The sequence below is a fragment of the Pelodiscus sinensis genome, chromosome 10 (genome assembly GCF_052426305.1).
Source record: "Pelodiscus sinensis isolate ZL-2025 chromosome 10, ASM5242630v1, whole genome shotgun sequence".
NCBI lineage: Eukaryota > Metazoa > Chordata > Testudines > Trionychidae > Pelodiscus > Pelodiscus sinensis.
This window is the reverse complement of record NC_143061.1, coordinates 4,887,155-4,911,429: the sequence shown is the minus strand read 5'-3', so window position 1 is coordinate 4,911,429 and position 24,275 is coordinate 4,887,155. Positions and strand designations below refer to the sequence as shown.

Here is a 24,275-nt window from a genome sequence, read left to right as displayed (position 1 = left end):
CCCACACACCACGCCAGGCTCAGAACCGGCCAACTCACTGCAGAGGTAGGTTGCTTCCGGGGTGTTTGTCCACCAAGGCTAGGATGCGAGGCCTCCACGGACAGTGCGCGGCTTATCCAGGTGCCGGATCCTGGGGTGATCCCGGTATGTAGGGTCAGACCAAAGGTCCATCCAGCCCAGTGTCCTGTCTGCCCACAGTGGCCAATGCCAGACCCCCCAGAGGGAGGGAACAGAACAGGGAATCATCCAGTGATCCCTCCCCTGTCACCCATTCCCAGCCTCTGACACACAGAGGCCAGGGACACCATTCCCACCCATCCTGGCGAATAGCCATTGATGGACCTGATGGACCTGTCCTCCATGAATGTATCTCTTTTTTGAATCCTGTTAAAGTCCCGGTCATCACAACATCCTCTTGCAAGGAGTTCCACAGGTTAACTGTGCGCCGCATGAAGGAAAATCTCCCTTTTGTTTGTTTTAAACCTGCTACCTATTCATTTCATTTGGTGACCCCATCCCTGCCCCGCCTGGCTACGAGCCATCGAGGGACCTGCCCTTCGGGTCAGCCCGTGACGTAATACACAGCTCAGTTATCTCCCCGTCCCCGTCCCGGACCAGCCCAGGGCAAACCCTCGAAGCTGACAGCCCAAGAGCCAAACCTCCCAGAGGCGGAAAGGGACCCTTGTACCCGAGGGGGTCCCCTTGCCTGTGCGCGGAGGCAAACGCCTGTTTCCGCAGCGCTGAGGGGGCCCTGCTCGTCCGCAAACAGCCCTGGGTGGGTTTCACTCCAAGGGGGGAGGGTGGGCTGAGGTATAACTGGGGCCTGCTGGGATTTCAGCGACCGGCTGGGGGCAGGGGTGGGATAGCTCAGGCCAGGGGGCTCGGGGAGTCGATTGCAGCCGTGGTTAACCTGCCGGCACAGCTGGGCTGGCCTAGCCGGGGGCTGAAAGGCGGGCGGTGTCGGGGAGCTCCGGCCGGCAAGACGCCCTCAGGCTGAACCACGGGCCGGGGCGGGGGGGCAGGGCCACTCAGTCCTGGGTACCCCCAGCTCCCTCACACTCCCTGTGTGCTGCCCAGCGGCTCTCCGGGCTCGGGGAAGGCTGCGCACCACGGGCAGGAGCAGCCTGGTGAAACCAGCGTCACCACAGACCTACTGCTGGGAGCCAGGCCCAGCAAGCCGCCCCCCCACCCCCGGCCAGGCTGTCCAGGGGCAGGGGGAGGGGTGGCTGCCTGCCCAGCACAGCGGGGCTGGAAAGCGAGGCCGGTGCCCGAGGGGCCTCTCCCCTGCCAGCCCCGCCTGCCCGCCCGCCGGCCACGGCAGATAAAGGCAGCTGCTCGCTATCGGCTCGCAGGGCGTGTGGGGAGCGCAGGGGCTGGCCTCGGCTCTCTGTGTGCACGGCCGGAGCGGGGAGGGGGTCATGCCACCGGCTGCACCCTCCTGAGCCCGCAGACCTGAATGGGAACCCGCTCCTGGCTGCCTGGCACCGGCTGGCAAAGGGCCAGGTGTGCCGAGCTCCTGTCACCACGGGCACACCCCCTTTGTGGGTCCGGCCCCACACCCCTGGCCCCCCTCCGATGGTGCCGCACTCTCTGTGCAGTGTGGCCCCGTGGAACGCGCCCGCGGTACCCAGGGATCGCCAGGGGCACGCGCAGGGTGCGGCTGGCACCCACCCCCACAATCGGGCCCCTCCTCGGCTAGCTGTCCTTCCTGTGCCGGGCGACGCGGAGGGGAGGAAGATTTGCCTCCTTCCAGCCCACGCGGGGTTAACGGGCAGCCAGGTTCTGGGTCGTTCCCATGTGGGTCCCGCGGCTCCGGGGCACCCCCCTCCATGGCGCAGTCTCCGCCCCTGCCTGCAGAACGGCCCCGACTCGCCGCAGGCTCGGGGGCGCGGCACCAGCTGCTGCCAGATCCGCCGCCCGGCGCTGGTGCCCCCGCTCCCGCCAACGCGGCGCCGGTTTAACGAGAACCCCGCGGGGAGGAAACGGAACCCGGAGCCGCACCGTTCTGCCAAAGGCGTGGGCGCCGCGCAAGCTGCAGCCTGCTCCCCACTGCGACTCCGCCACTGGGTCGCCCCGGGCCTCGCCGCGCCTGCTCCAGCTGCCCCGCCCCCCGCCGCCCTGCGTGGTCACTGGCTCCATCTCCCCGTCGACGCCCCAGCGACCCCACCCCCGCCCTGCGTGGTCACTGGCTCCATCTCCCCGTCGGCGCCCCAGCGACCTCACCCCCGCCCTGCGTGGTCACTGGCTCCATCTCCCCGTCGGCGCCCCAGCGACCTCACCCCCGCCCTGCGTGGTCACTGGCTCCATCTCCCCGTCGGCGCCCCAGCGACCCCACCCCCGCCCTGCGTGGTCACTGGCTCCATCTCCCCGTCGGCGCCCCAGCGACCCCACCCCCGCCCTGCCAGGGGGGCTGGATTGTGCAGCTTAAATCCGTGACATTTCAAAGGGATTCCCAGTGCAGCTTCTCCCCTCACTCCCTAGCGTCGCCCACCCCCAACCAGCGCTCCCATTCACATCAGGGGGTCCTAGGCAGGGCAGGGCACCAGCAGAGGGCAGCTGCCCCCCAGGGGGGCACAAAATGCCCGTCATTGGGGGGGTGAGCTGCCGGACACCATGGACCGAGCGCGCTTGGGGACACGCCCTTTATTGATCCGTTGGCCCAGCCTGGGTAGCTGGGATAAAGCAGGCGCTGCCGTCGGGTCCCTTTAAATATCCGACACTGAGAGGAGCGCGGCCGTGGGCGAGACCGTCCTGCCGCCGATGTGAATTTGGGATTTCCAGTGGGAGCCGCCCCCTTCTCCATTGGCCATCGCCGGCCACGCAGCCACGCCTGGGCAGGAGAAAGCGGAAAATGTCTCCTAGGGTCTGTCTACACTAGCCACTCTAGTTCAAACTAGGGTGGCTAATGTAGGCATTCGAACTTACAAATGAAGCCTGGGATTAAAATATCCCGGGCTTTATTTGCATGTTCCCGGGCGCCGCCATTTTTAAATGCCTGGTGGTTCGAACTCCCTGCCCGGCTACACGCGACACGGGCTGGGTAGCTCGAACTACAGCTCCTAATTCGAACTACCGTTAAACCCCCTTGCAGGAGGAGTAACAGTCGTCCGAATTAGGGGCTTTAGTTCGAGCTACCCAGCCCGTGCCGCGTGTAGCCGGGCAGGGAGTTCGAACCACCAGGCATTTAAAAATGGTGGCGCCCGGGAACATGCAAATAAAGCCCGGGATATTTTAATCCCAGGCTTCATTTGTAAGTTCGAATGCCTACATTAGCCACCCTACTTCGAACTAGAGTGGCTAGTGTAGACAGACCCCTACTGATTTGTAGCGCCCAAAGGTCCCCTGGCAAGGCTGGTTCATCAGCAGGAGGCCTGGATTCTGGTCCCTGCCCTGCCACCCGGCCCCTCTCTGGCCTTTCCAAGTTCTTTCCGGCCCGGTTTTTCCCACAGTTCAAGCAGGTTCCCAAGGGCTCAGAGCGCCTTGGAAAAGCAGGCCCCGTTTCCATGCTGAATTAGGAGCTAGGCCTTTGAAAACCTGCCCTGCAGGGCCTGCTTCCCAGCTCTGCTGAGGGCCAGCAGCGCTACTGGGGGCTGGGTGGCCATGGGGCGGGGGCAGCTCCGTTCACACTCCTAGCACGGCCCTTCACCAGCCGGGCCCGCAAGCCCCAGAACCCTTCAGAACTCTGGCGGGGCCAGCTGTGCTCAGCATTCCACCCGCGCCCTGTCCTGATCATCCGTCCAGGCTGTCGTTTTGGGGACTGTCAGGGCGGTTCAAGGCAACGTCGTTGTCTTTGCTTGGGGACTGGAGGAGCCCAGCGCTGGGAGAGGTTCCAGGGAAGCCTGAACTAACTAGGACCCTCGTTTGCCGTGACTCAAACAAAAACGTCTCTAATAAAAACCATATCAATTGACGTTTCCCCTGCACTTTAGCTTCCCTAGCAATGCAGAGAGGGATCAGTAGAACACACTATTTTATTGCAATACGCTAGAACCCCAGTTAGCTGAGCCCCTATTATCAGGCTCTCTGTGTTAACCTAATCAGGACTAACGGTCCTAGTTGGGTCACTACAGAGAGATGGATGATGGAAGCATGGATACATGGGGTTTTCCTCCAGGTCTGTATTTTTTCACACAATGTACAAATTAAAGGTGCCCTGTAGGTTAAATTCGCTGCATAACTGCACAAAAATTACCTTTCCTTTTATACTTGTGGGGTAGCTACGTTATATTGTTCATTTCTGTCCATAAATATTGGGATATCTCTACTTACCTCTTTGGCCAGCCTGGTGGGCGATAGTGAAATCCATGCTATCAATGGATTCCATGAGGAGTAACAGTAGTTCGGACTAGGAAGCCTAGTTCGAACTACCTAGTCCGTGCCGCGTGTAGCCGTGCGGCACAGGGTTCGAACCAGCGGGGATTTAAAAATGGCGGCTCCCCGCTTATGCAAATGAAGCCCGGGAAATTCAAATCCCGGGCTTCATTTGCAAGTGCGGTATACCTACATTACCCTCCTAGTTCGAACTAGCGGGGTAGTGTAGACATACCCTGAGGGAGCCTATGAACACGCCCACAGCCGAACGTTTAGCATCACTGACGGAGGAGGAGATGTGTCAGGACACCCCACCATTAAATCCTAAATAATATTGCATTGCTGTCCTGAACTATTACAATGCAGGTTCCATGTTTTTCTGCCACAAAGGGAATTGTCAGGCTTCCTGTCCATTAGGAATGTCTCCAGATGAGACATTCTCCCCAGGAATGTAATGTCAATGCAAAATGTATGTTGGTGTTTTGCCGTCTTTAAATGCTTTCCAAGTGACGTCACCTTTCAAGTGACGTCAGCTTAACAGTCACCTTTCTCTACACATTTTCCTTCTGTCCCTTGCTTCCCAGAACCCCTGCAGGTGACCAGAATTACTCTAAAGAGAACAAACTAGTTCTCGCTCTTTCCTCGGTATGTCAGTTTCACCACTTCCCTTTTCTATGGTGTATTGAGTCAGGTTTCTCTGCTGAATGTGTGAGTCTTTCGCACAGCCACAGAGGAGCAGAACCAACTAAATATAGCCCCCCTGTGATTATAACGTCCCTCTCCAAAAAGGCAGGAAACATAGGTGGGCGGGTGAGGGTCTGAATGAATTCTAAATGCGTTCTTGTTAGACTAGATTGCTGTTCTGCATTTTTCAGGCCTGGCCTATGCAGGATGTCACATTAGATGAACACAATTGTCCCTTCCGGCCTCTGAGTCGGTGTGTTGGAGCCGGTAGAAGAACCCAGCCGACATTTCTGTATGGCCTGGGATGGACTGTGTTGGCTCGTGCCAGTGGTGTGTTTACATGACATTTTTCATCTGCTTGCTGGCATTCCAACAATTACCACAAGAAATTAAAAGGAGGCAAACCAGCCCGGACGTGCACAGAGCTGACGAACCTTCCTCCAAAGCTCATGCCAGCTCCTCACACGTGCCCGGGGAAAAGAGACGCCGCGAGGCCTGCCACACGCCTGGAGAGTCTTTTCTTTTTAAAACATGACCATTGGCCTCGGGGTGTTGGCTCCCGCCAGCCGTCCTGCCCGCGGAGGGGCCGAATGGTGGAGGAAAAGCCGCAGGCTGCAAAAGGCGAGTCCCCGTGGCCTAGTAGATGGACTAGGAGACTAGGGTTCTATACCACTAGCCCGCTGGGTAACCTTGCATATGTCACGTTTCCGCTCTGTGCCTCAGTTTCCCTGCTGTGCCATGGGGATGACGATTCTGGCCTCCTCTGCTGGCAGGAAGTGCCAGACGAACACGAGGGTGAACCGGCTACCCCGGGAGCATCGCACGCATTGTAAGATCTTGGGGACGGGGAGCTGAGGGATCACTCTGACCCCCACCGACATCAGCAGGAGTTTTGCTGCTGATTTCACAGTGTGGGAGGGCAGGGTTTTCCCGTTGGGCTTTGGGCCCGTGTGTGACGCCCCGGCGCTAAGGCAGCAGGGCTCCGGGGAGGGGCGGAGGAGGCTGTGCTGGATGAGAACGGGGAGCGAGCGAGGGGGTGCTGCTCACCTGTGATGGCCACGTTCGCCTCCGTCTCTGGGTGCGCCGGCCTGCAGGTCCCCTCGGCGCCAGCCTGCAGGGAGACGCACTGAGCCATCAAGCGCAAGGTGCAGACAGACTGGAACATGCCCAACTCCACTGGCCTTGGCACCTCCCCGTGTCCCCGCCTGCCCGGCAGCTTCAATGGGTCCTAAGGGCACCCCACTCTGGCGGAATCCCACCCTGGAGGGGACGGTCGCTGCTGATGCAGGCCCTGTGTCTGTGGGGCCGGCCAGAGAGCCAGGCGTGAGAGGATGTTCCGGGGGGGCTAAGCCAAGCCGCCCTCGCTCCGGGCAGGGAAAGGGGAAATGGAGCCATTGAAGAGAGGGTCCTGTGGTCACTGGTAACCCCAGCTGAGCCCTCCCCTCCAGAGCAGTCTGCTCTTCAGACTTGGCTCCCCGAGATCCGGCCCTCAAGAAGCTTCCCACGGTGGAGAACACGTCACTATGCACCTTGGCTGCTCTCCCCTGGCCAGGCACATCTTGGTGGCAGCGGTGGGATGAGAATCCAGGAAGTGTCACGTTCCGGCGAGACAGCAGGGGAAGGAGCTGGAGCACAGACACCTTCCTGCTTCCGCAGGTCGCTGCCTTTGGTTCAGAGGCTCTGACCATATACCTGGAGGGGCAGAAGGCGGCTGCTACCACTGGGGGCAGCTCTGAGCCGAGACGCCCTGTCGCGGGACCCCGGCTGTTCTGGGAATGGTGGCAAACTGGCTGCGCCCAGACCCAGAGCAGACCTCGCGGTTCCGACGCATGGTGCGGGCCCACCCCAGGTGTAGGGCTGCGATTTCTAGCAAGGCCAGCTGGCCGCCCTTCCCTGCAGAAATCCCCCCCTTGGAGGAGTCACCGGTCACGGTCACGCTCAGTGCTCGGCGCGGCGTGGAAGATGGATCGCTGAGAAAACCCCTCAGCCCGGCTCCAGTCCAGGGACTTTCCGTGGGGCGTGCGCACCTCGATCACTCTTACGTCCTGGCCCGGAGGGGCGGGTGGGGGGGGGCGTTTGTCTGCTGAAGCTCTTTGGGGCGGCAGGGACCAATCGCTCACATATGTTTAGGCAGCGCCTAGCGCGACAGGGCCGCCAGCCTGATGGGGGCCCCGAGCACTAATGCCAGAGAATCCGTATCAGATTCCAGGGTTGTCCCTCGGGCTGGGTCTCTCTGAAGCCTCAAGGGGCTGCTGAGTCAGGGAGAAGCAACAGGCTGAGCAACCAACCCGGCTGGGGGTCCGGTCGGCCCTGGCCTCCCGGCCGGTTACCGTCCCGTTTTTATCTCCGCCGCCAGACCCCATTCGCCAGCACAGGCTGTCCTCTCCAGCGTGCCAGAGGCCCAGCCCTCTGTGACATCACCGGCAGCTCCACCAATCACCACCTTTACTCCGCAGCCAATGTGCACACACCGTTTTCATTGGTCGCACGAGGAAGGCGGTGCCGATGGCCGATTGCTCGGCCCCGCCGCCGCCGTTCTTGGCGTGGTCTCTTCCCGTGGCTGGGCTGCCCAGGGCGGTGATGCCCGGCCATGGGCGGAGGCCGGGGAGAGCAGCCAGTCGCCTGGTGTTCCCAGCTGGCCCCGACGGCCCCAGCCAGGGGCTTGTGAAAGGGCAAGCGGGGGCTAGCACTCACTTGGGTCCCCGCGGGGCGCACAGGGCCGCGTACCAGTTCCTGGCCCATCCCAGGTCGAAGGGATTCCCTCTGCCCATCTCGCGAAGCTGGGGACAGAAGGACACACAGGCCGTGAGCTGGGGAGCTAGACCAGGGCTTCCCCCGGGGGACGGGCCTCGGGGGCAGGAGGGGGAGAGGGTGCCCTCCGCGCGCCACTTTTGCCCCCTGTGCCTGCTCTGGTTCAAAGGCAGGGGGCCTGCCTCTCCTGGGCAGGCGCCGACCCCCTTCCCCTGCCCCCCGGGGCCGGAGACTCCGCCACTCCCAGGGCCGAGGGGGCACCGTGTGCCCGCTGCAAAACACACACCAGCTGCTTGGCGTGGTGGGCGCCGGTGCCTCTGCCCCGGCCAGACGCCCACGCCGGCAGCACACGCCGGGCACAGCCAGGGCCAGCAGGCTGAGCCGGAGCCCCGGCCTCGGGCACACGAGCCTTTGACGCGGGCCTGAGCGGGCGAGCAGCCCCGCGATGGGTAAGGGCTGGGGCAGGGAAGGAATCAGACCCCCTGGCAGGCATGTGCCCCCCCCACTTACATGTATGCAGGCATCGCCACACATGTATGCACATACACATGGGAACCCCATATATGCTGGCACCTCCACTCACATGTATGCGCACACACATGGGAAGCTCATGTATGCAGGCACATTATAGCCATATGCACACATACATGGGAACCCCATGTATACACGGTACCTCCACACACATGTATGCGCACACACATGGGAAGCCCACATATGAACTCTACTCATGCATGCACATTACACCCGTATGTGCAGACACACACTCAGCGTTTTCTCAGGCAGATTTCCCAGGGCGAAGGCCGGGAGCAGCCTCGCTGAGCCGCACTGCCCTCTGGTGCCGCGTGCCCGCCTGGCGGAGCGATCAACGCCCTGAGGCCAGGCTGGCGCCCTCGCCCCGTACCTTGAGCTCGTAGGTGCGCTGAGCCAGTGTGATGAAGCTGGCCTGGGATCCCACCAGGATGAGGAGGGGCAGCAGGTACAGTGCGGCCGGGATGGTCACCACGATGCTGGGGCAGGCGAGTCAGGGAAGACGCAAAGCCAGGGCTGGGCACGGTTGTGCTGCTCCCAAAGGGCACGTCTGCTGCCCTGCCACGGAGTGTGAGACGCAGCCTGTACGTGTGCGCACACGTGTGTGTGTGCATGTGTGTGTGCACGTGTGTGTGCACGTGTGTGTGTGTGTGTGCGCACGTGTGTGTGATCCTCAAGGACCACAAAGATCAGACCCAGCTCCCTGGAGCAACAGAACCCTGAGCTGTGTGGGGTGACGTTTGGTGTGTGCATCATGCCAGGGCAGGGTGCTCAGGACCAGCCACACCCCTGGGCCGGGTGCTCAGGACCAGCCACACCTGGGCCGGGTGCTCAGGACCAGTCACACCCTTGGGCCGGGTGCTCAGGACCAGCCACACCCTTGGGCCGGGTGCTCAGGACCAGCCACACCCTTGGGCCAGGTGCTCAGGACCAGCCACACCCCTCGGCCGGGTGCTCAGGACCAGCCACACCTGGGCCGGGTGCTCAGGACCAGCCACACCCTTGGGCCGGGTGCTCAGGACCAGCCACACCCTTGGGCCGGGTGCTCAGGACCAGCCACACCTGGGCCGGGTGCTCAGGACCAGTTACACCCCTGGGCCGGGTGCTCAGGACCAGCCACACACCTGGGCCGGGTGCTCAGGACCAGCCGCACACCTGGGCCGGGTGCTCAGGACCAGTCACACCCCTGGGCCGGGTGCTCAGGACCAGTCACACCCCTGGGCCGGGTGCTCAGGACCAGCCACCCCTGGGCCGGGTGCTCAGGACCAGTCACACCCCTGGGCCGGGTGCTCAGGAGCAGCCGCACCCCTGGGCCGGGTGCTCAGGACCAGTCACACCCCTGGGCCGGGTGCTCAGGACCAGTCACACCCCTGGGCCGGGTGCTCAGGACCAGTCACACCCCTGGGCCGGGTGCTCAGGAGCAGCCACACACCTGGGCCGGGTGCTCAGGGCCAGCCACACCCCTGGGCCGGGTGCTCAGGGCCAGCCACACCCCTGGGCCGGGTGCTCAGGACCAGCCGCACCCCTGGGCCGGGTGCTTAGGACCAGCCACACACCTGGGCCGGGTGCTCAGGAGCAGCCACACCCCTGGGCCGGGTGCTCAGGACCAGCCACACCTGGGCCGGGTGCTCAGGAGCAGCCACACCCCTGGGCCGGGTGCTCAGGACCAGCCACACCTGGGCCGGGTGCTCAGGACCAGCCGCACCCCTGGGCCGGGTGCTTAGGACCAGCCACACACCTGGGCCGGGTGCTCAGGACCAGCCACACCCCTGGGCCGGGTGCTCAGGAGCAGCCACACCCCTGGGCCGGGTGCTCAGGACCAGCCACACCTGGGCCGGGTGCTCAGGAGCAGCCACACCCCTGGGCCGGGTGCTCAGGACCAGCCACACCTGGGCCGGGTGCTCAGGACCAGTCACACCCCTGGGCTGGGTGCTCAGGACCAGCCGCACCTGGGCCGGGTGCTCAGGACCAGCCACACCCCTGGGCTGGGTGCTCAGGACCAGCCGCACCTGGGCCGGGTGCTCAGGACCAGCCGCACCCCTGGGCCGGGTGCTCAGGACCAGCCGCACCTGGGCCGGGTGCTCAGGACCAGCCACACCCCTGGGCCGGGTGCTCAGGACCAGCCGCACCTGGGCCGGGTGCTCAGGACCAGCCACACCCCTGGGCCGGGTGCTCAGGACCAGCCGCACCTGGGCCGGGTGCTCAGGACCAGCCACACCCCTGGGCCGGGTGCTCAGGACCAGCCGCACCCCTGGGCCGGGTGCTCAGGACCAGCCGCACCCCTGGGCCGGGTGCTCAGGACCAGTCACACCCCTGGGCCGGGTGCTCAGGACCAGCCACACCTGGGCCGGGTGCTCAGGAGCAGTCACACCCCTGGGCTGGGTGCTCAGGACCAGTCACACCCCTGGGCCGGGTGCTCAGGAGCAGTCACACCCCTGGGCTGGGTGCTCAGGACCAGCCACACCCCTGGGCCGGGTGCTCAGGACCAGTCACACCCCTGGGCCGGGTGCTCAGGACCAGCCACACCTTGGCCGGGTGCTCAGGACCAGTCACACCCCTGGGCTGGGTGCTCAGGACCAGTCACACCTGGGCCGGGTGCTCAGGACCAGTCACATGCCCAGGGATGGATGCTCAGGACCAGCCACCCCTGGGCCGGGTGCTCAGGACCGTCCACACCCCTGGGCCGGGTGCTCAGGACTAGCCACACCCCTGGGCCGGGTGCTCCGTGCCGGCCGCCTGCCCAGGGCCGGTGCCAGGCCCGGTTGCGCTCCCAAGGATACGCGCAGATCTTCTCGGGGCCGTAGGCCTGGCGGGCGTTGAGCGCCAGGTACGTCAGGCAGGACGCCAGCACCAGCAGGTCGTAGGCGCACAGGAAGGCCACGAAGAGGAAGAAGAAGCGGAAGTTGCGGCAGCCGATGCAGTTGTTCAGGCACTTGCAGTGATGGTCGAACTCCTGGGGGGCAGGGAGCGCGCTCGGGCTGGGCTGGGCTGCCACGTCCCGGCCCCTCCAGGCCAACTGCAGCCGTTGGCCCAGTGCCCGAGAGCCAGCCTGGCCCAGGGCGAATGGGGAAGTGGGAACCGGAGGGGGAGGCCCCCCAGGGTGGCGTACGTGACTGTGAGGCTACGGATGAAGTACGGATCCGTGTGTGTAGGTGGTGCCAGCGTGTGCACAGGGCGTGTGGGTGGGGTGCAGAGCTGCATGGCTGGGTCTGTGCTGGCGTGTGCACACGTGTGCACAGGGCATGTGGGTGGGGAGCAGATCTGCATGGCTGGGTCTGTGCTGGCGTGTGCATACGTTTGCACAGGGCGTGTGGGTGGGGTGCAGATCTGCATGGCTGGGTCTGTGCTGGTGTGTGCACACGTGTGCACAGGGCCATGTGGGTGGGGTACAGATCTGCATGGCTGGGTCTGTGCTGGCGTGTGCATACGTATGCACAGGGCGTGTGGGTGGGGTACAGATCTGCGGGGCTGGGTCTGTGCTGGCGTGTGCATACGTATGCACAGGGCGTGTGGGTGGGGTACAGATCTGCATGGCTGGGTCTGTGCTGGCGTGTGCATACGTATGCACAGGGCGTGTGGGTGGAGTGCAGATCTGCAGTGCTAAGTCTGTGCCGGCGTGTGCACACGTGTGCACAGGGCGTGTGGACGGGCGAGCAGGCTGCTCACCTCCACGCAGACGTTGCAGCGGGCGCAGTGGACGGTCCGTGGCGGGCAGTAGTACTGGCACGTCTGGCACCAGTGCAGGTCAAAGCGTCTCTCCTTGACATGAAGTGCCTGGATCACTAACCCGGCCCGGCCCTCGGCCCCTGGCGCAGGGAGACACGGTGTGGGGAGAGCCTGGCTCCCAGCCTCAGGAGCTGGGCAGGGAGATCAGAACCAGGGAACACAATGGCCCTGCCCTCATGTCAGCTGCAAGGGCAAGGGAGGTGGCGGATTGTCCCTGGACCTGCTGCCCAGCACCCAGGAAAACAAAGCCAGCTTGGGACGAGCCATTCCAGGCAGTCCCGGGCCCCAGAGCTCCCTCCCGGCCAGGATGTGTCTAGACCTGCCCGCCCTAGAGCACAGACGGGCAGCTGCGCTGGGTTGCCTGGGCCGGCTCCGTGCCTGGCGCTCCGTCCAGCTCAGAGCTGTGAGCCTCAGAGGGGACTTTACTTTGGTTCTTTCTTGCTTTGGATTTGCCCACCTGGGATGGCTCTTGGGGCTCCCTGGACCCAGAGCAGGCCACTCTGCACCACACGGTGACAGTGGCTCCTGATCCCGAAGGGAACGCTAGAACGAGCCTGTTCCCTCTGTCCTGGTAGATGCAACTGTCACAGCTCCACCGACTGTCATAGCCCCTATACTGATAACCGCTACTGAAGAGCCTCCCAGGGCCAGTGGCTGGGACTGCGCTTTGACGACTTACGGGCCTGACAGTCGTGGGGCAGGCAACAGGGACAATTTCCCAGGGGTCTGGGTGATTTTAGAAAGGCCCGGGGGTCCCCTGCTGGCGGCGCTGAGGCACTAAGGCAGCTCCTGCCTGCCCTGGCTCCACACAGCCCCGGACGCGGCTGGCACGTGCCAAGGGGCATCTCCTGGCGGCCGGCCCTCAGCGCCGACTGGCGGGCATGGTGGCCAATGGGAGCTGCGGGGGCAGGGCCTACAGGACGCGGCCTCCGGAGACCCACCTGGGGAGCTGCTGCCGGGGGTAGGGGCAGGGAGCTTTCGGGAGTCTCCCCCCAGTGCCCCCCAGTACCCGCCAGTGCCCTCCTGTGCCCCAGCCCAGAATCTGCACCCGATCCCTCACCCCGCCCACACCCAAACTCCCCCCCAGAGCCCTTCCCCTCCCCCATCCTGCACCCAAACTGCCCCCCAGAGCCCTCCCTCTCCCCCCTCCCACAACCAAAATCCCCCCCCCAGCCCAACTCCTCACCCCTCCCTCAGCCAATCTCCCTGCCAGAGCCCGACCCCTCCCCCCCGCACCCAAACTCCCCCAGAGCCCGACCCCTCCCCCTCTCACACCCAAACTCCCCCAGAGCCCGACCCCTCCCCCCCGCACCCAAACTCCCCCAGAGCCCGACCCCTCCCCCCCCCCTCACACCCAAACTCCCCTCGAGAGCCCGACCCCTCGCCCCCCACACTCAAACTCCCCCAGAGCCCGACCCCTCCCCCTCTCACACCCAAACTCCCCCCCAGAGCGCTCCCTCTTCCCCCTCCCACAACCAAAATCCCCCCAGCCCAACTCCTCACCCCTCCCTCAGCCAAACTCCCCCCGAGCCCTCCCCCCACACCGAAACTTCCCCCAGAGCGCAACCCCTCCCCCATCCTGCACCCAAACTGCCCCCCAGAGCCTGACTCCTCCACCCTCCCACAACCAAAATCCCCCCCAGCCCAACTCCTCACCCCTTCCTCAGCCAAACTCCCCCAGAGCCCGGGCCCTCACCCGTCCCGCACCCAATCTCCCTGGCAGAGCCTGACCCCTCCCCCTCCCATACCCTAACTCCACCCCAGAGCCCGACCTCCTCCCCCTCTCACACCCAAACTCCCCCAGAGCCCGACCTCCTCCCCCCTCACACACCCAAACTCCCCCAGAGCCCGACCTCCTCCCCCTCTCACACCCAAACTCCCCCAGAGCCCGACCTCCTCCCCCTCTCACACCCAAACTCCCCCAGAGCCCGACCTCTTCCCCCCTCACACACCCAAACTCCCCCAGAGCCCGACCTCCTCCCCCTCTCACACCCAAACTCCCCCAGAGCCCGACCTCCTCCCCCTCTCACACCCAAACTCCCCCAGAGCCCGACTTCCTCCCCCTCTCACACCCAAACTCCCCCAGAGCCCGACCTCCTCCCCCCTCTCACACCCAAACTCCCCCAGAGCCCGACTTCCTCCCCCTCTCACACCCAAACTCCCCTCGAGAGCCTGACCCCTCCCCCCTCTCACACCCAAACTCCCCCAGAGCCCGACCTCCTCCCCCTCTCACACCCAAACTCCCCCAGAGCCCGACTTCCTCCCCCTCTCACACCCAAACTCCCCTCGAGAGCCTGACCCCTCCCCCTCTCACACCCAAACTCCCCCAGAGCCCTCCCCCTCCCCCTCTCACACCCAAACTCTCCTCGAGAGCCCGACCCCTCCCCCCCGCACCCAAACTCCCCCAGAGCTCTCCCCCTCCCCCTCTCACACCCAAACTCCCCCCCAGAGCGCTCCCTCTCCCCCCTCCCACAACCAAAATCCCCCCCAGCCCAACTCCTCACCCCTCCCTCAGCCAAACTCCCCCAGAGCCTGGGCCCTCACCCGTCTCACACCCAATCTCCCTGCCAGAGCCCGACCCCTCCGCCTCCCCCTCCCATACCCTAACTCCACCCCAGAGCCCGACCTCCTCCCCCTCTCACACCCAAACTCCCCCAGAGCCCGACCTCCTCCCCCCTCACACACCCAAACTCCCCCAGAGCCCGACCTCCTCCCCCTCTCACACCCAAACTCCCCCAGAGCCCGACCTCCTCCCCCTCTCACACCCAAACTCCCCCAGAGCCCGACCTCTTCCCCCCTCACACACCCAAACTCCCCCAGAGCCCGACCTCCTCCCCCTCTCACACCCAAACTCCCCCAGAGCCCGACCTCCTCCCCCTCTCACACCCAAACTCCCCCAGAGCCCGACTTCCTCCCCCTCTCACACCCAAACTCCCCCAGAGCCCGACCTCCTCCCCCTCTCACACCCAAACTCCCCCAGAGCCCGACTTCCTCCCCCTCTCACACCCAAACTCCCCTCGAGAGCCTGACCCCTCCCCCTCTCACACCCAAACTCCCCCAGAGCCCGACCTCCTCCCGCCTCTCACACCCAAACTCCCCCAGAGCCCGACTTCCTCCCCCTCTCACACCCAAACTCCCCTCGAGAGCCTGACCCCTCCCCCTCTCACACCCAAACTCCCCCAGAGCCCTCCCCCTCCCCCTCTCACACCCAAACTCTCCTCGAGAGCCCGACCCCTCCCCCCCGCACCCAAACTCCCCCAGAGCTCTCCCCCTCCCCCTCTCACACCCAAACTCCCCCCCAGAGCGCTCCCTCTCCCCCCTCCCACAACCAAAATCCCCCCCAGCCCAACTCCTCACCCCTCCCTCAGCCAAACTCCCCCAGAGCCTGGGCCCTCACCCGTCTCACACCCAATCTCCCTGCCAGAGCCCGACCCCTCCGCCTCCCCCTCCCATACCCTAACTCCACCCCAGAGCCCGACCCCTCCCCCCTTGCACCCAAACTCCCCCAGAGCCCGACCCCTCCCCCCTTGCACCCAAACTCCCCCAGAGCCCGACCCCTCCCCCTTTGCACCCAAACTCCCCCAGAGCCCGACCCCTCCCCCTTTGCACCCAAACTCCCCTCGAGAGCCCGACCCCTCCCCCACCCGCACCCAAACTCCCCCAGAGCCCGACCCCTCCCCCCTTGCACCCAAACTCCCCCAGAGCCCGCACTGCCCAGCGGTCTGGCAGCTTGCTCGTGTGGGGGGGGGGAGGGGCCCTTTGACTGCTCTGCCCAGGGGCCTGGAATGGCCGTCGGGGGCTGGGATCAGAGCCCCCCCGTCCCTGACGACCAGGGATTTCCCGCAGGCCGACGGGCCGGTCGGCGTGGCCGGGTGATGGGCTGCGCTGCGGGCTCAGCCAGGTGCCCGTCCCTGCCCTGCTCCCCGGCGAGGGCCCAGGGGACGCCCGGTGACCCACGGTGCAGCCGGGAGCAGAGGGCTCAGGCCCGACCGTCTCCCCCTTCTCCGGGGCCCACCTGCCCACGGCTCCCGGTACCTCGGTGGAGGATCCCAGGGTCCGTGAAGCTGGCCAGCAGGAGGTTGGCCACGGCCGGGATGAACAGGCCGCCGGCGAGCAGGGGGAACGCCGGGGACACGTGGACGGCCAGCCAGCTGCATCTGAAAGGGAGGGCGGGGGGGTGGGCGCCTCGCCGGGGGCACCGCTCAGAGCTCGGAGGCAGAGACAGGCCCCAGCGGGAGGGGACGGGCAGCAGACCTGGGGGCAGGGGGCAGGGGACAGAGGCCCCGGGCCCCTGCAGACCTTGAAGATCCACACGAGGGCAAGGGGGTGGCTAAGGCTGGCGTCCCGCGTAGACGTGCCCAGTGACAACCCCCCAGGGAAAGAAGCCCGGCCGGCTCCGACCCCCCCGGGAGGGCCGGTTTGGATTTGGGCACCAGGGTGGGCGGCCTTTCTGCTGCTGTCCGTCCCTGGCAGGAGCGGGCGGCTCTGTGGGGGAGACGGGCTTTCTAACGCAGCCCTGGGTCCTGATCCTGTGAGCCCCTGACCGCACGCTGGTCCCGTGCCTCAGTTTCCCCATCTGTGAAATGGGGCCAACCCGCCCAGCCGTGCTGGTGTCCGAGGGCTGATTCCTGGGGCACGTGATGATCAGTTGGTGAAGTCTGGTGACAGCCGACCCAGGCATGGCTCTAGACTCAGACACTCTCCCCATGCCATGCAACCAAGGGACCCCGGCCAGTTCCTGGTCTCTTGCCACCTCGGGGGGCCCAGACCCAGGGGCTGTCTGCTAAATTCCTCAGGCCCATCCCAGCCCTCGCGCCCTGCCCGGCCTCACCCCCCTCTCTGCAGCCAGATGCTCTCTGCCCACCTGTGACTCATCTCGGAGGGGGGCACTGTCCCAGCCAGGCCAGACCACCCGCCGTCCCCTCCTATCCCGCACCCACTGAGCCCTGGGCGGAGCTGGCTTCTGCCAGGAACCGTAGGTCAAGACCTCGCAGGGGCTGGGTGGCAGGTGACTCCTGCAGCGGGGGTCCCGGCTGCCCCTGGCCAGCACTCAGGAGCAGTAACTTCTGCATGGGGCAGCCCCCCCATGCCACCCCGGCGGGGGTTCGAACCGGCGGCCCTGCTTACGGGAAGGAGAAGAACAGGCCACTCAAGGCCAGCAGGGAGCTGAAGTGAAAGGAAGCGAAGAGGCTGGGCAGGACCCAGTGCGGCGCCTCCCTGGCAGGGCTCATGGCGGGGGCTGGGTGAGCGCCCCCCGGTGCCTGCCCCGCAGAATGTCCACGCCCCGTTGCCTCGGCGACACGCGGCCCTGGCAGGGAGCTCCGCAGCGCGGCGGGACATCACAATGGTGGAGGGACGTGGGGCTTAGTGGTTAGAGCAAGGGGAGCTGTGAGCCAGGATTCCTGGGTTTGCCCCCCCCGATTCACTGTGTGAGCTTGGGCAGGCCTCAGTTTCCCCCGCTGTAATAGGTGGGGTGACAGGAGCATCGGGGGATGATGGTGTGGCCTTGAGAGGAGACACACAAAGGCCCAGAGCTGCTGGCGGCTTTATTGGAACGGCGCCCCGACATTGCTGCCCCCCAGAGACACCCCCGCCCAGCGCATCGCTCCAGGAAAGAGGAGGAAGGGGCGTTATTAGGCACCCTTTGCACGGGGAAACTGAGTCACGGAGTGTGGCGTAGTGGGGGGGCTGTCTGCTCTGTAACCCGGGGTCCCCCTGCGCTGGGATGTGTGATAGCCACTGACTCACCCAAATGTGGATTAACCCAGACACCTGGGCTCCGCCTGAGGCGATAACGGGATTCCCAGGGGGGAGACAAAGGGAGAGAGGCGGAGCCCAACACCAGATTTCAGGGAAGGGGCAGTGGCCGGCTGGGGAACATGCAGCCTTAGCTGAGGGCTGAGGGTCTAGTGATGACAACGGCCCCCCTAGCCAGCCCCGGGCACCAGCATTCGGGGCTCCGACCTAGGATCCAGCAGGGTGAGAGCTGCAGGCTCCACCTGCTCTCCAGGGCTCCCGACCGGCCTAGATACAGGGGGACGGAGTGCAGCGGTGGGGGGGTTGGGCACGCATCAGCCCCCATGGGGGGGAGGGGTGCGTTCGCTTTGTGCTCTCTGAGCGGCAGGGCCCCGCGACGGCCGGGGGCTTCGCCCAGTCGTGGCAGGACTAGGGACGTAAAATGGTTTTAAATCTCCCGCTGCACGTGCAGCCGATTGAATTGCGACCGGTTACATGGTTAAATGCTCCCGGACCGGCAGGTGCCCACGGGCTGCCGGCCCCGCGGGCTTGCTCCGATGGCCTGGAGTTTACCGGCAAGGTTAACAGACACGCTACGGCTCATCGGCTCACCAGTTCTACTCTCACCTCGGCTGACGACTGGCTCCGAGTCCCAGCCGGTGAGACCCCGGGAAGAGGGATTCCAATGGAAGGGGACATGGAGCTGCAGGGGCAGGCGGCTGGGGGCAGGGAGAGCTGGGGGCCCCAGACACAAGGGGGCTGGGAACTTGAGGAGGGCTTGGGTCAGACCTCACCCGTGTTGGGTTCCCTGTTTCTCGTGTTTGCGCTGCCGAAGGCTCAAAGGACCCTGGTTTGTCCCCAAGACCCCTGCGACTCCAGGGGCTTTTCCATGGTGCTGGCACCAGGGAGCCAAGCCCCGCCACTTGGTAACACGGCCGGTTGGAGGCAGAGGCGTAGCGAGGGTGTTATGCACCCAGGGGCAAAAGCAAAATTTGCTCCTCCCGTGACAGGGCCCCGCACCTGGTGCACAGCTGAGCCCGACGGGGGTGGGGGAGCTTGTACCCTGTCTTCCCTCACCCCCTCCAGTTTGGGGGGGCACTATCCCACTGTTGAAGAGGGAGGAGGCTTCAGCAGGCGGTGGAGGATGGAGGAGGGGCAGGCGAGCAGAGGTACGATGGGGGAGCAGAAGGGCAATCCCCCCCCCACACCCCTCCTTTGCTACGTCAGTGAACGTAAGAGATTCACTTACCTGTTCAAATAACACTCCGAAAATTTTTTAAAATAAAACTAACACACAGCACGAGCCTCGCCCGCGCTTTCTTGAACCCTAAGGCTGAGGATACCCTGCGAGCGCGGCTTTCTGTCTGCCACGAGGACTTTTCCTTCCGGCTGCTGGGAGATCCTACCCTTAAGTAAAGGAGACAGGTCTCTGAGCGGCTCTTCACACAAGCCATTCGACTGACGCCATCGATATCAAGATTCAAGGCCAGCCCGGCCTTTGGCAGCCTGCCTCGCCAGGTGCTCACAATCACAACGTCCGAACATGGCTAAGACTTTTAGCTGAGAAAGCCTTGTTAATCCCAGGTCTCTGCTCAGACTGGGAGAGGTGGGTGACCTATAGAAAACACCAGCATTTTCTTTGGAAAATCCACAACAAAACGTGGGAGAATGGCTCACCTCGGTAACGCCAACTCCTTTAGAACTGAGGCTCTGATTATCCAGCACCAGCTGAGGCAGAAGGGCGCTGTGTACACATGTCTGATGTATTTTTACCAAAACTGCTACCTGCCCAACTTGTCAAAGGAGAAAGGAAACAGGGAGGCCAACAGGAATGGTTTAGAGCCGTGTTTCTCAACCTTTTTTTAAATAAAGTACCCCTTTAAAAATGTATAAGTACCCCCAGTACCTACAGTTTTCAGACACACCATTTTTTTCGACCATTGCAACATATTTGTTTAAACAACTTCACGTATCCCCATCACGCCTTACAAGGTACAGGCAGTCCCCGGGTTACGTACAAGATAGGGACTGTAGGTTTGTTCTTAAGTTGAATTTGTATGTAAGTCGGAACTGGTACATATTGTAGGGGAAACTCTAGCCAAACATTTCTCCAGAGCTCAGCTTTATTCTCCCACACCTCACTTCCCTCAGTCCTTTATTCTCGAGCTGAGGTGTCTGCTGAGAAAAGCCGCTCCGCGTCTCCCTGGTCTGCTGGGAGGGGGCGCTAGCTCCGCGTCTCCCTGGTCTGCTGGGAGGGGGCGCTAGCTTCGCGTCTCCCTGGTCTGCTGGGGGGGGGCGCTAGCTTCGCGTCTCTCTGGTCTGCTGGGGGGAAGCAGCTAGTGCGGGGTTGCCTCACCCCGTTTGTAAGTAGGGATCCAATGTAAGTGGGATCCATGTAACCGGGGGACTGCCTGTACATTGCCCATGGAGGTCAATGGGGCTGGGCTATTTTATATGTAAAGGTACTGAGAAATGTATATGTCAATACCAAGATGGCAATGTGTATATTATGTAAATAATACCGAATAATAATTGCCCAATGAGACCTCTTCCCAACTTGCTTACAAAGGGCCTGATACAATTTACATTTTAATCTAGGATTGAGCCCCAAACAATCTGTTGACATGACCCAAAAGATCCAGATAACAGTTAGTCGCCCTTCAAACATATAAGGGATGGATCAGTAAAAGCCGCACTGCCCGGTAGAGGTGATCTTTGAAGAAAATCGGAGAGTTTGAATTTCCTTTTTCGGACAGCAGTGTTTTCTCACTGAATGTGGGGTCTTCAGCACAGGTTTCACTTTGTGTCAGAATAACCCAGAAATGCGTCGTCACAGCGAACTCCATTCAGGTCAAAGCACCGTGCACCCCAAAGACAAAAGAGCAAATCCCTTGACGCTGGAAGTCAAAACGTCTCCCCTCTTCACAGAGCTCACAAAGGGTCTTGTTCCCCCAGGGACACACGTCATGACAACGCTCTCTGGAGAGAGACAAAACGCCCTGCCTCTCGGTGGTGGACGTAGCAAGTGTTTTCACGTGGCATCTTACCGTGCTGTTTAAATCGACTGTTTGGATGAGGGGTTCATTGTGTGTGAGAGGGCTGCCAATGAGCGGGATAGGGAGGGGGTGCAGGAGCTGGGAGGGAGGTGGGGGGCGGAAGGGGGCAAGGTCTGGGTAGTAGGTAGGGTGCAGAAGCAGACTGGGGGTAGGGTGTCTGGCCAGGGGGAGGGTGCAGAAGCAGACTGGGGGTAGGGTGTCTGGCCAGGGGGAGGGTGCAGAAGCAGACTGGGGGTAGGGTGTCTGGCCAGGGGGAGGGAGCAGAAGCAGACTGGGGGTAGGGTGTCTGGCCAGGGGGAGGGAGCAGAAGCAGGCTGGGGGGTAGGGTGTCTGGCCAGGGGGAGGGTGCAGAAGCAGACTGGGGGTAGGGTGTCTGGCCAGGGGGAGGGAGCAGAAGCAGACTGGGGGTAGGGTGTCTGGCCAGGGGGAGGGAGCAGAAGCAGACTGGGGGGTAGGGTGTCTGGCCAGGGGGAGGGTGCAGAAGCAGACTGGGGGTAGGGTGTCTGGCCAGGGGGAGGGAGCAGAAGCAGACTGGGGGTAGGGTGTCTGGCCAGGGGGAGGGAGCAGAAGCAGGCTGGGGGGTAGGGTGTCTGGCCAGGGGGAGGGAGCAGAAGCAGACTGGGGGTAGGGTGTCTGGCCAGGGGGAGGGAGCAGAAGCAGGCTGGGGGGTAGGGTGTCTGGCCAGGGGGAGGGAGCAGAAGCAGACTGGGGGGGAGGGTGTCTGGCTAGGAGGGAGGGAGCAGAAGCAGGCTGGGGGGGAGGGTGTCTGGCTAGGAGGGAGGGAGCAGAAGCAGGCTGGGGGGGAGGGTGTCTGGCTAGGAGGGAGGGTGCAAGAAGGGGACTTGGGTAGCAGTTGGACCTTCCTGGTCTGGCACCCTCTGGACCTGATTGGTCCCAGATGAGGGACTTTGTGCACCAGGGGTCATGTCAGGGCTCCGGGTCCCCCCGCACTAGGCTTCTTTGCACCTCCCTCCCCTGCAACCCAACTGAGCTGCCCACCCCTGCTGGTTCCCTGCACCCCCCGAAAACCATCCCCCACAATCCAAGGGAGCACAGCACCAGCTCCCTGCAGCCCCTCTCAGCCCAGCTGAGCTGCCCGTCTGTTCCGTATGCCTCCCCCATCCACCTCAGCCCAGCTGAGCCCTGCACTGGTTCCCTGCAGGCCTCCCCACAGCCCAGCTGAGCCCCGTTTCCCTGCACCTCCCCCCCAAACCCCTCAAAACTGCTGATTTCCTGCCTCTCCCTCCCCTGGAGCCTAGCTCCGGGTTCCCGCACCTCCCCCCGCCTCCTGCCCACAGCCCAGCCCGGCGCCCGGGGGCAACTCCTGCCCCCCGCTCTCCCCTCACTATGCCTCTGGTTGGGGGGAGCAACCCCACAGCCGCAGCTGCTCTGTGCCTACCTCAGGCTTGCGGTGAGGGGTCAGGGCCTCCCCCTGCTGCAAACGTCCCATTGGCCCCCCAGTTCTGGCACCAGTGTCCCCCCAGGTTCCACAGCGGGCTCTCGGGGGCGAGGCTGCCGGGGGCTGTCGCTGCGCCGGCGGCCGGTTCCGCCCCTGTGCCCTGGCTGTCTCCACCTGCTCTCCTGCGCTGGCGCGGGGGCTGCGCGCACGCTGGGGCAGTGACCGGCTCTCTCTCTTCGGACAGCGCCAAGCGCCACGAGGGCAACGCCCCAGGAACAGAACAGCAGCTAATTCCCGTCTCTTGTCTCCTTGCCCCCCCTCACTTCCTGCCCCTGCCCATCTCATCCGGGCTTTGCCTCTCACCCTGTCCTGACACCCCCCCCCACCCTCGGGCACCGAACATTGGGCCTTGTCGGCTCCCTTTTTCGTGGAGACGAACCTGCTGCCACCCAGGCTGTCATCTCAGCCGCCCCGCGCGGTCGATTCCAAATGTTACCCAACTCAACCTGTGGAACTCCTTGCCACAGGATGGCAGAGGATGTTGTGCACATCAGGACTTTAACAGGGTTCAAATAAGACCTAGATCCATTCATGGAGGTTGGGTCCTCAATACTTATCAGCCAGGCTGGGTAGGGACGGTGTCCCTGGCCTCTGTCAGAGCGGGCGACAGGGGAGGGATCGCTTGATGACTCCTGGTTCTGTTCACTCCCTCTGGGGCACCTGGCATTGGGCCCTGTGGGCAGACAGGACACGGGGCTGGATAGACCTTTGGTCTGACCCAGTGTGGCCGCTCTGATGCTCTTCTGTTCAAGTCCATGGGCTGGGGGCAGTCGGCCTTTGGGTTTCTGCCCCTGGGGCGTGTTTTCCCGACCAGGGGGAGTTAGTGGAGGTGGAATCTTGCATGGGGCTGGAAGGGGAGATGCAAGGCGATCCGGGGGTGGCAGGTTGCTAACAGAACCCAGGCTGGGTGTGAGGACACAGACAGCGCGGCGAGGCGGCCTGCTCTCCAGCGGGTAACTCCTGCTTCAGTGGAGCACGACTTGGAAAATTGCCAGGGCTGGCGCTTGCAGAAATGGTTACCAGGAGAAGGGGGCTGGGTGGCAGATCTTCCTGGAAAGCTTGCGCCCCCGCCCCGCGCCACCCTCCCCTGGGGTAAGCACATCCCCGCAGCTGGGACGCCGAAGGACAGCGTGTTCCCAGCGCTTCGGGCCTGATTCCCAGCCGTGCTGAGCGCTCACAACCCCCGGGGTCCGGGGAGCTGCAGCCGGCCTGGGCCGAGCACGGGGGTAACCGAGGAAGGGCCTGGCCGCGCCGGGTCTGTCTGCGCTGCACAGCCCCGCGCCTGGCCCATGCTGGCTGGCTCAGGAGCCGTGTAGACACACCGGGTGCACTGTAGCGGGTCAGCTCCGCCCCCTAGTGGTGAAGGAAAATGTGTGGCTCCGAGCCCCGGCCCCTGCCCAGTGGGTCTGGGGAGCGTCAGTCTCCCAGGGGGTCCCCAGCCGGAGGGGGGACGCCAGGTGCGATGGACACGCCGGGGCGGGGGGGAAGCCCTTTTCTCCGAAGCGCTCTGCCCCGGGGGGAAGCAAACAGCTCTGGCTGGGGCCCGTCGCAGCGCGAGGGAATGGAGGGCGCAGGCCTGAGCCCCGCGGGGCGCTCAGAGGGGGCCCAGCGTGCAGCCAGCCTGCCCCCCGGCCGAGTGGCGCGAAGGACGCAGAAGGGAAGTGGCCGGTCCCGTGCCGGCATGAGTCCTGCTCTCCTCGTCCTGGGAGCCAAACCGGCTTCTCCAGCCCTGCCCCAGGGCTGTGTGGGACCAGCCCCTCCGACGGCGCATGCTGCGTATCGTTACCACAGGGCCGGGGACCTTTCCCCGGCCGGGGGCTGCTGACCCACAGAAAAATCAGCCGGGGGCTGCACACAAGGGAGTAGCAAAAACAACCCCCCCCCCCGGATGTGCCCCCCGACCGAGAAGGGGAAAGACCCTCCCCCGCCAGAGCCTGAGGGGAGGGCAGGCTAGTAGATTGCGTGCTCCAGCCCCATGGGGGATACCCCGGGGGGGGGGGCTGGAGTGCCAGTGCAGGCACCCC

General features: G+C 64.1%; 1 protein-coding gene across 7 annotated transcripts; it reads right to left on the bottom strand.

The window, feature by feature from the left end:
* Positions 1–2,628: 2,628 nt before the first annotated feature.
* On the bottom strand, positions 2,629–17,260 carry ZDHHC19 (zDHHC palmitoyltransferase 19). 7 transcript variants are annotated; one of them, XM_075938212.2, is made up of 9 exons: positions 17,128–17,260; positions 16,036–16,157; positions 11,941–12,131; positions 11,055–11,227; positions 8,648–8,753; positions 7,690–7,775; positions 6,525–6,687; positions 6,043–6,106; positions 2,629–2,830 (listed from the first exon to the last, which is right to left on the bottom strand). In XM_075938212.2, exons 1-9 carry the CDS (start codon positions 17,229–17,231, stop codon positions 2,706–2,708), a joined length of 1,134 nt encoding a protein of 377 aa, XP_075794327.2. In that variant the 5' UTR covers positions 17,232–17,260; the 3' UTR covers positions 2,629–2,705. The 7 variants fall into 7 exon arrangements, with proteins under 7 accessions (XP_075794327.2, XP_075794323.2, XP_075794328.2 ...); XM_075938208.2 differs by lacking the exon at positions 2,629–2,830 and adding an exon at positions 4,574–5,643 and having other exon boundaries at positions 7,723–7,775; XM_075938213.2 differs by lacking the exons at positions 2,629–2,830; positions 17,128–17,260 and adding exons at positions 4,577–5,643; positions 16,865–17,002.
* Between the last annotated feature and the right edge of the window lie 7,015 nt (positions 17,261–24,275).

Bases quoted from the DNA above. Each gene is read 5' to 3' on its own strand.
- ZDHHC19 (XM_075938207.2), bottom strand. From the start codon at position 17,231: ATGAGCCCTGCCAGGGAGGCGCCGCACTGGGTCCTGCCCAGCCTCTTC. The intron at 7,776-8,647 runs GTACGGGGCGAG...TTCTGTCCCCAG, and splicing joins AGCGCACCTACGAGCTCAAG to CTTCGCGAGATGGGCAGAGG. The intron at 5,644-6,042 runs GTGAGCAGCACC...CTAGTCTCCTAG, and splicing joins GGCGAACGTGGCCATCACAG to TCCATCTACTAGGCCACGGG.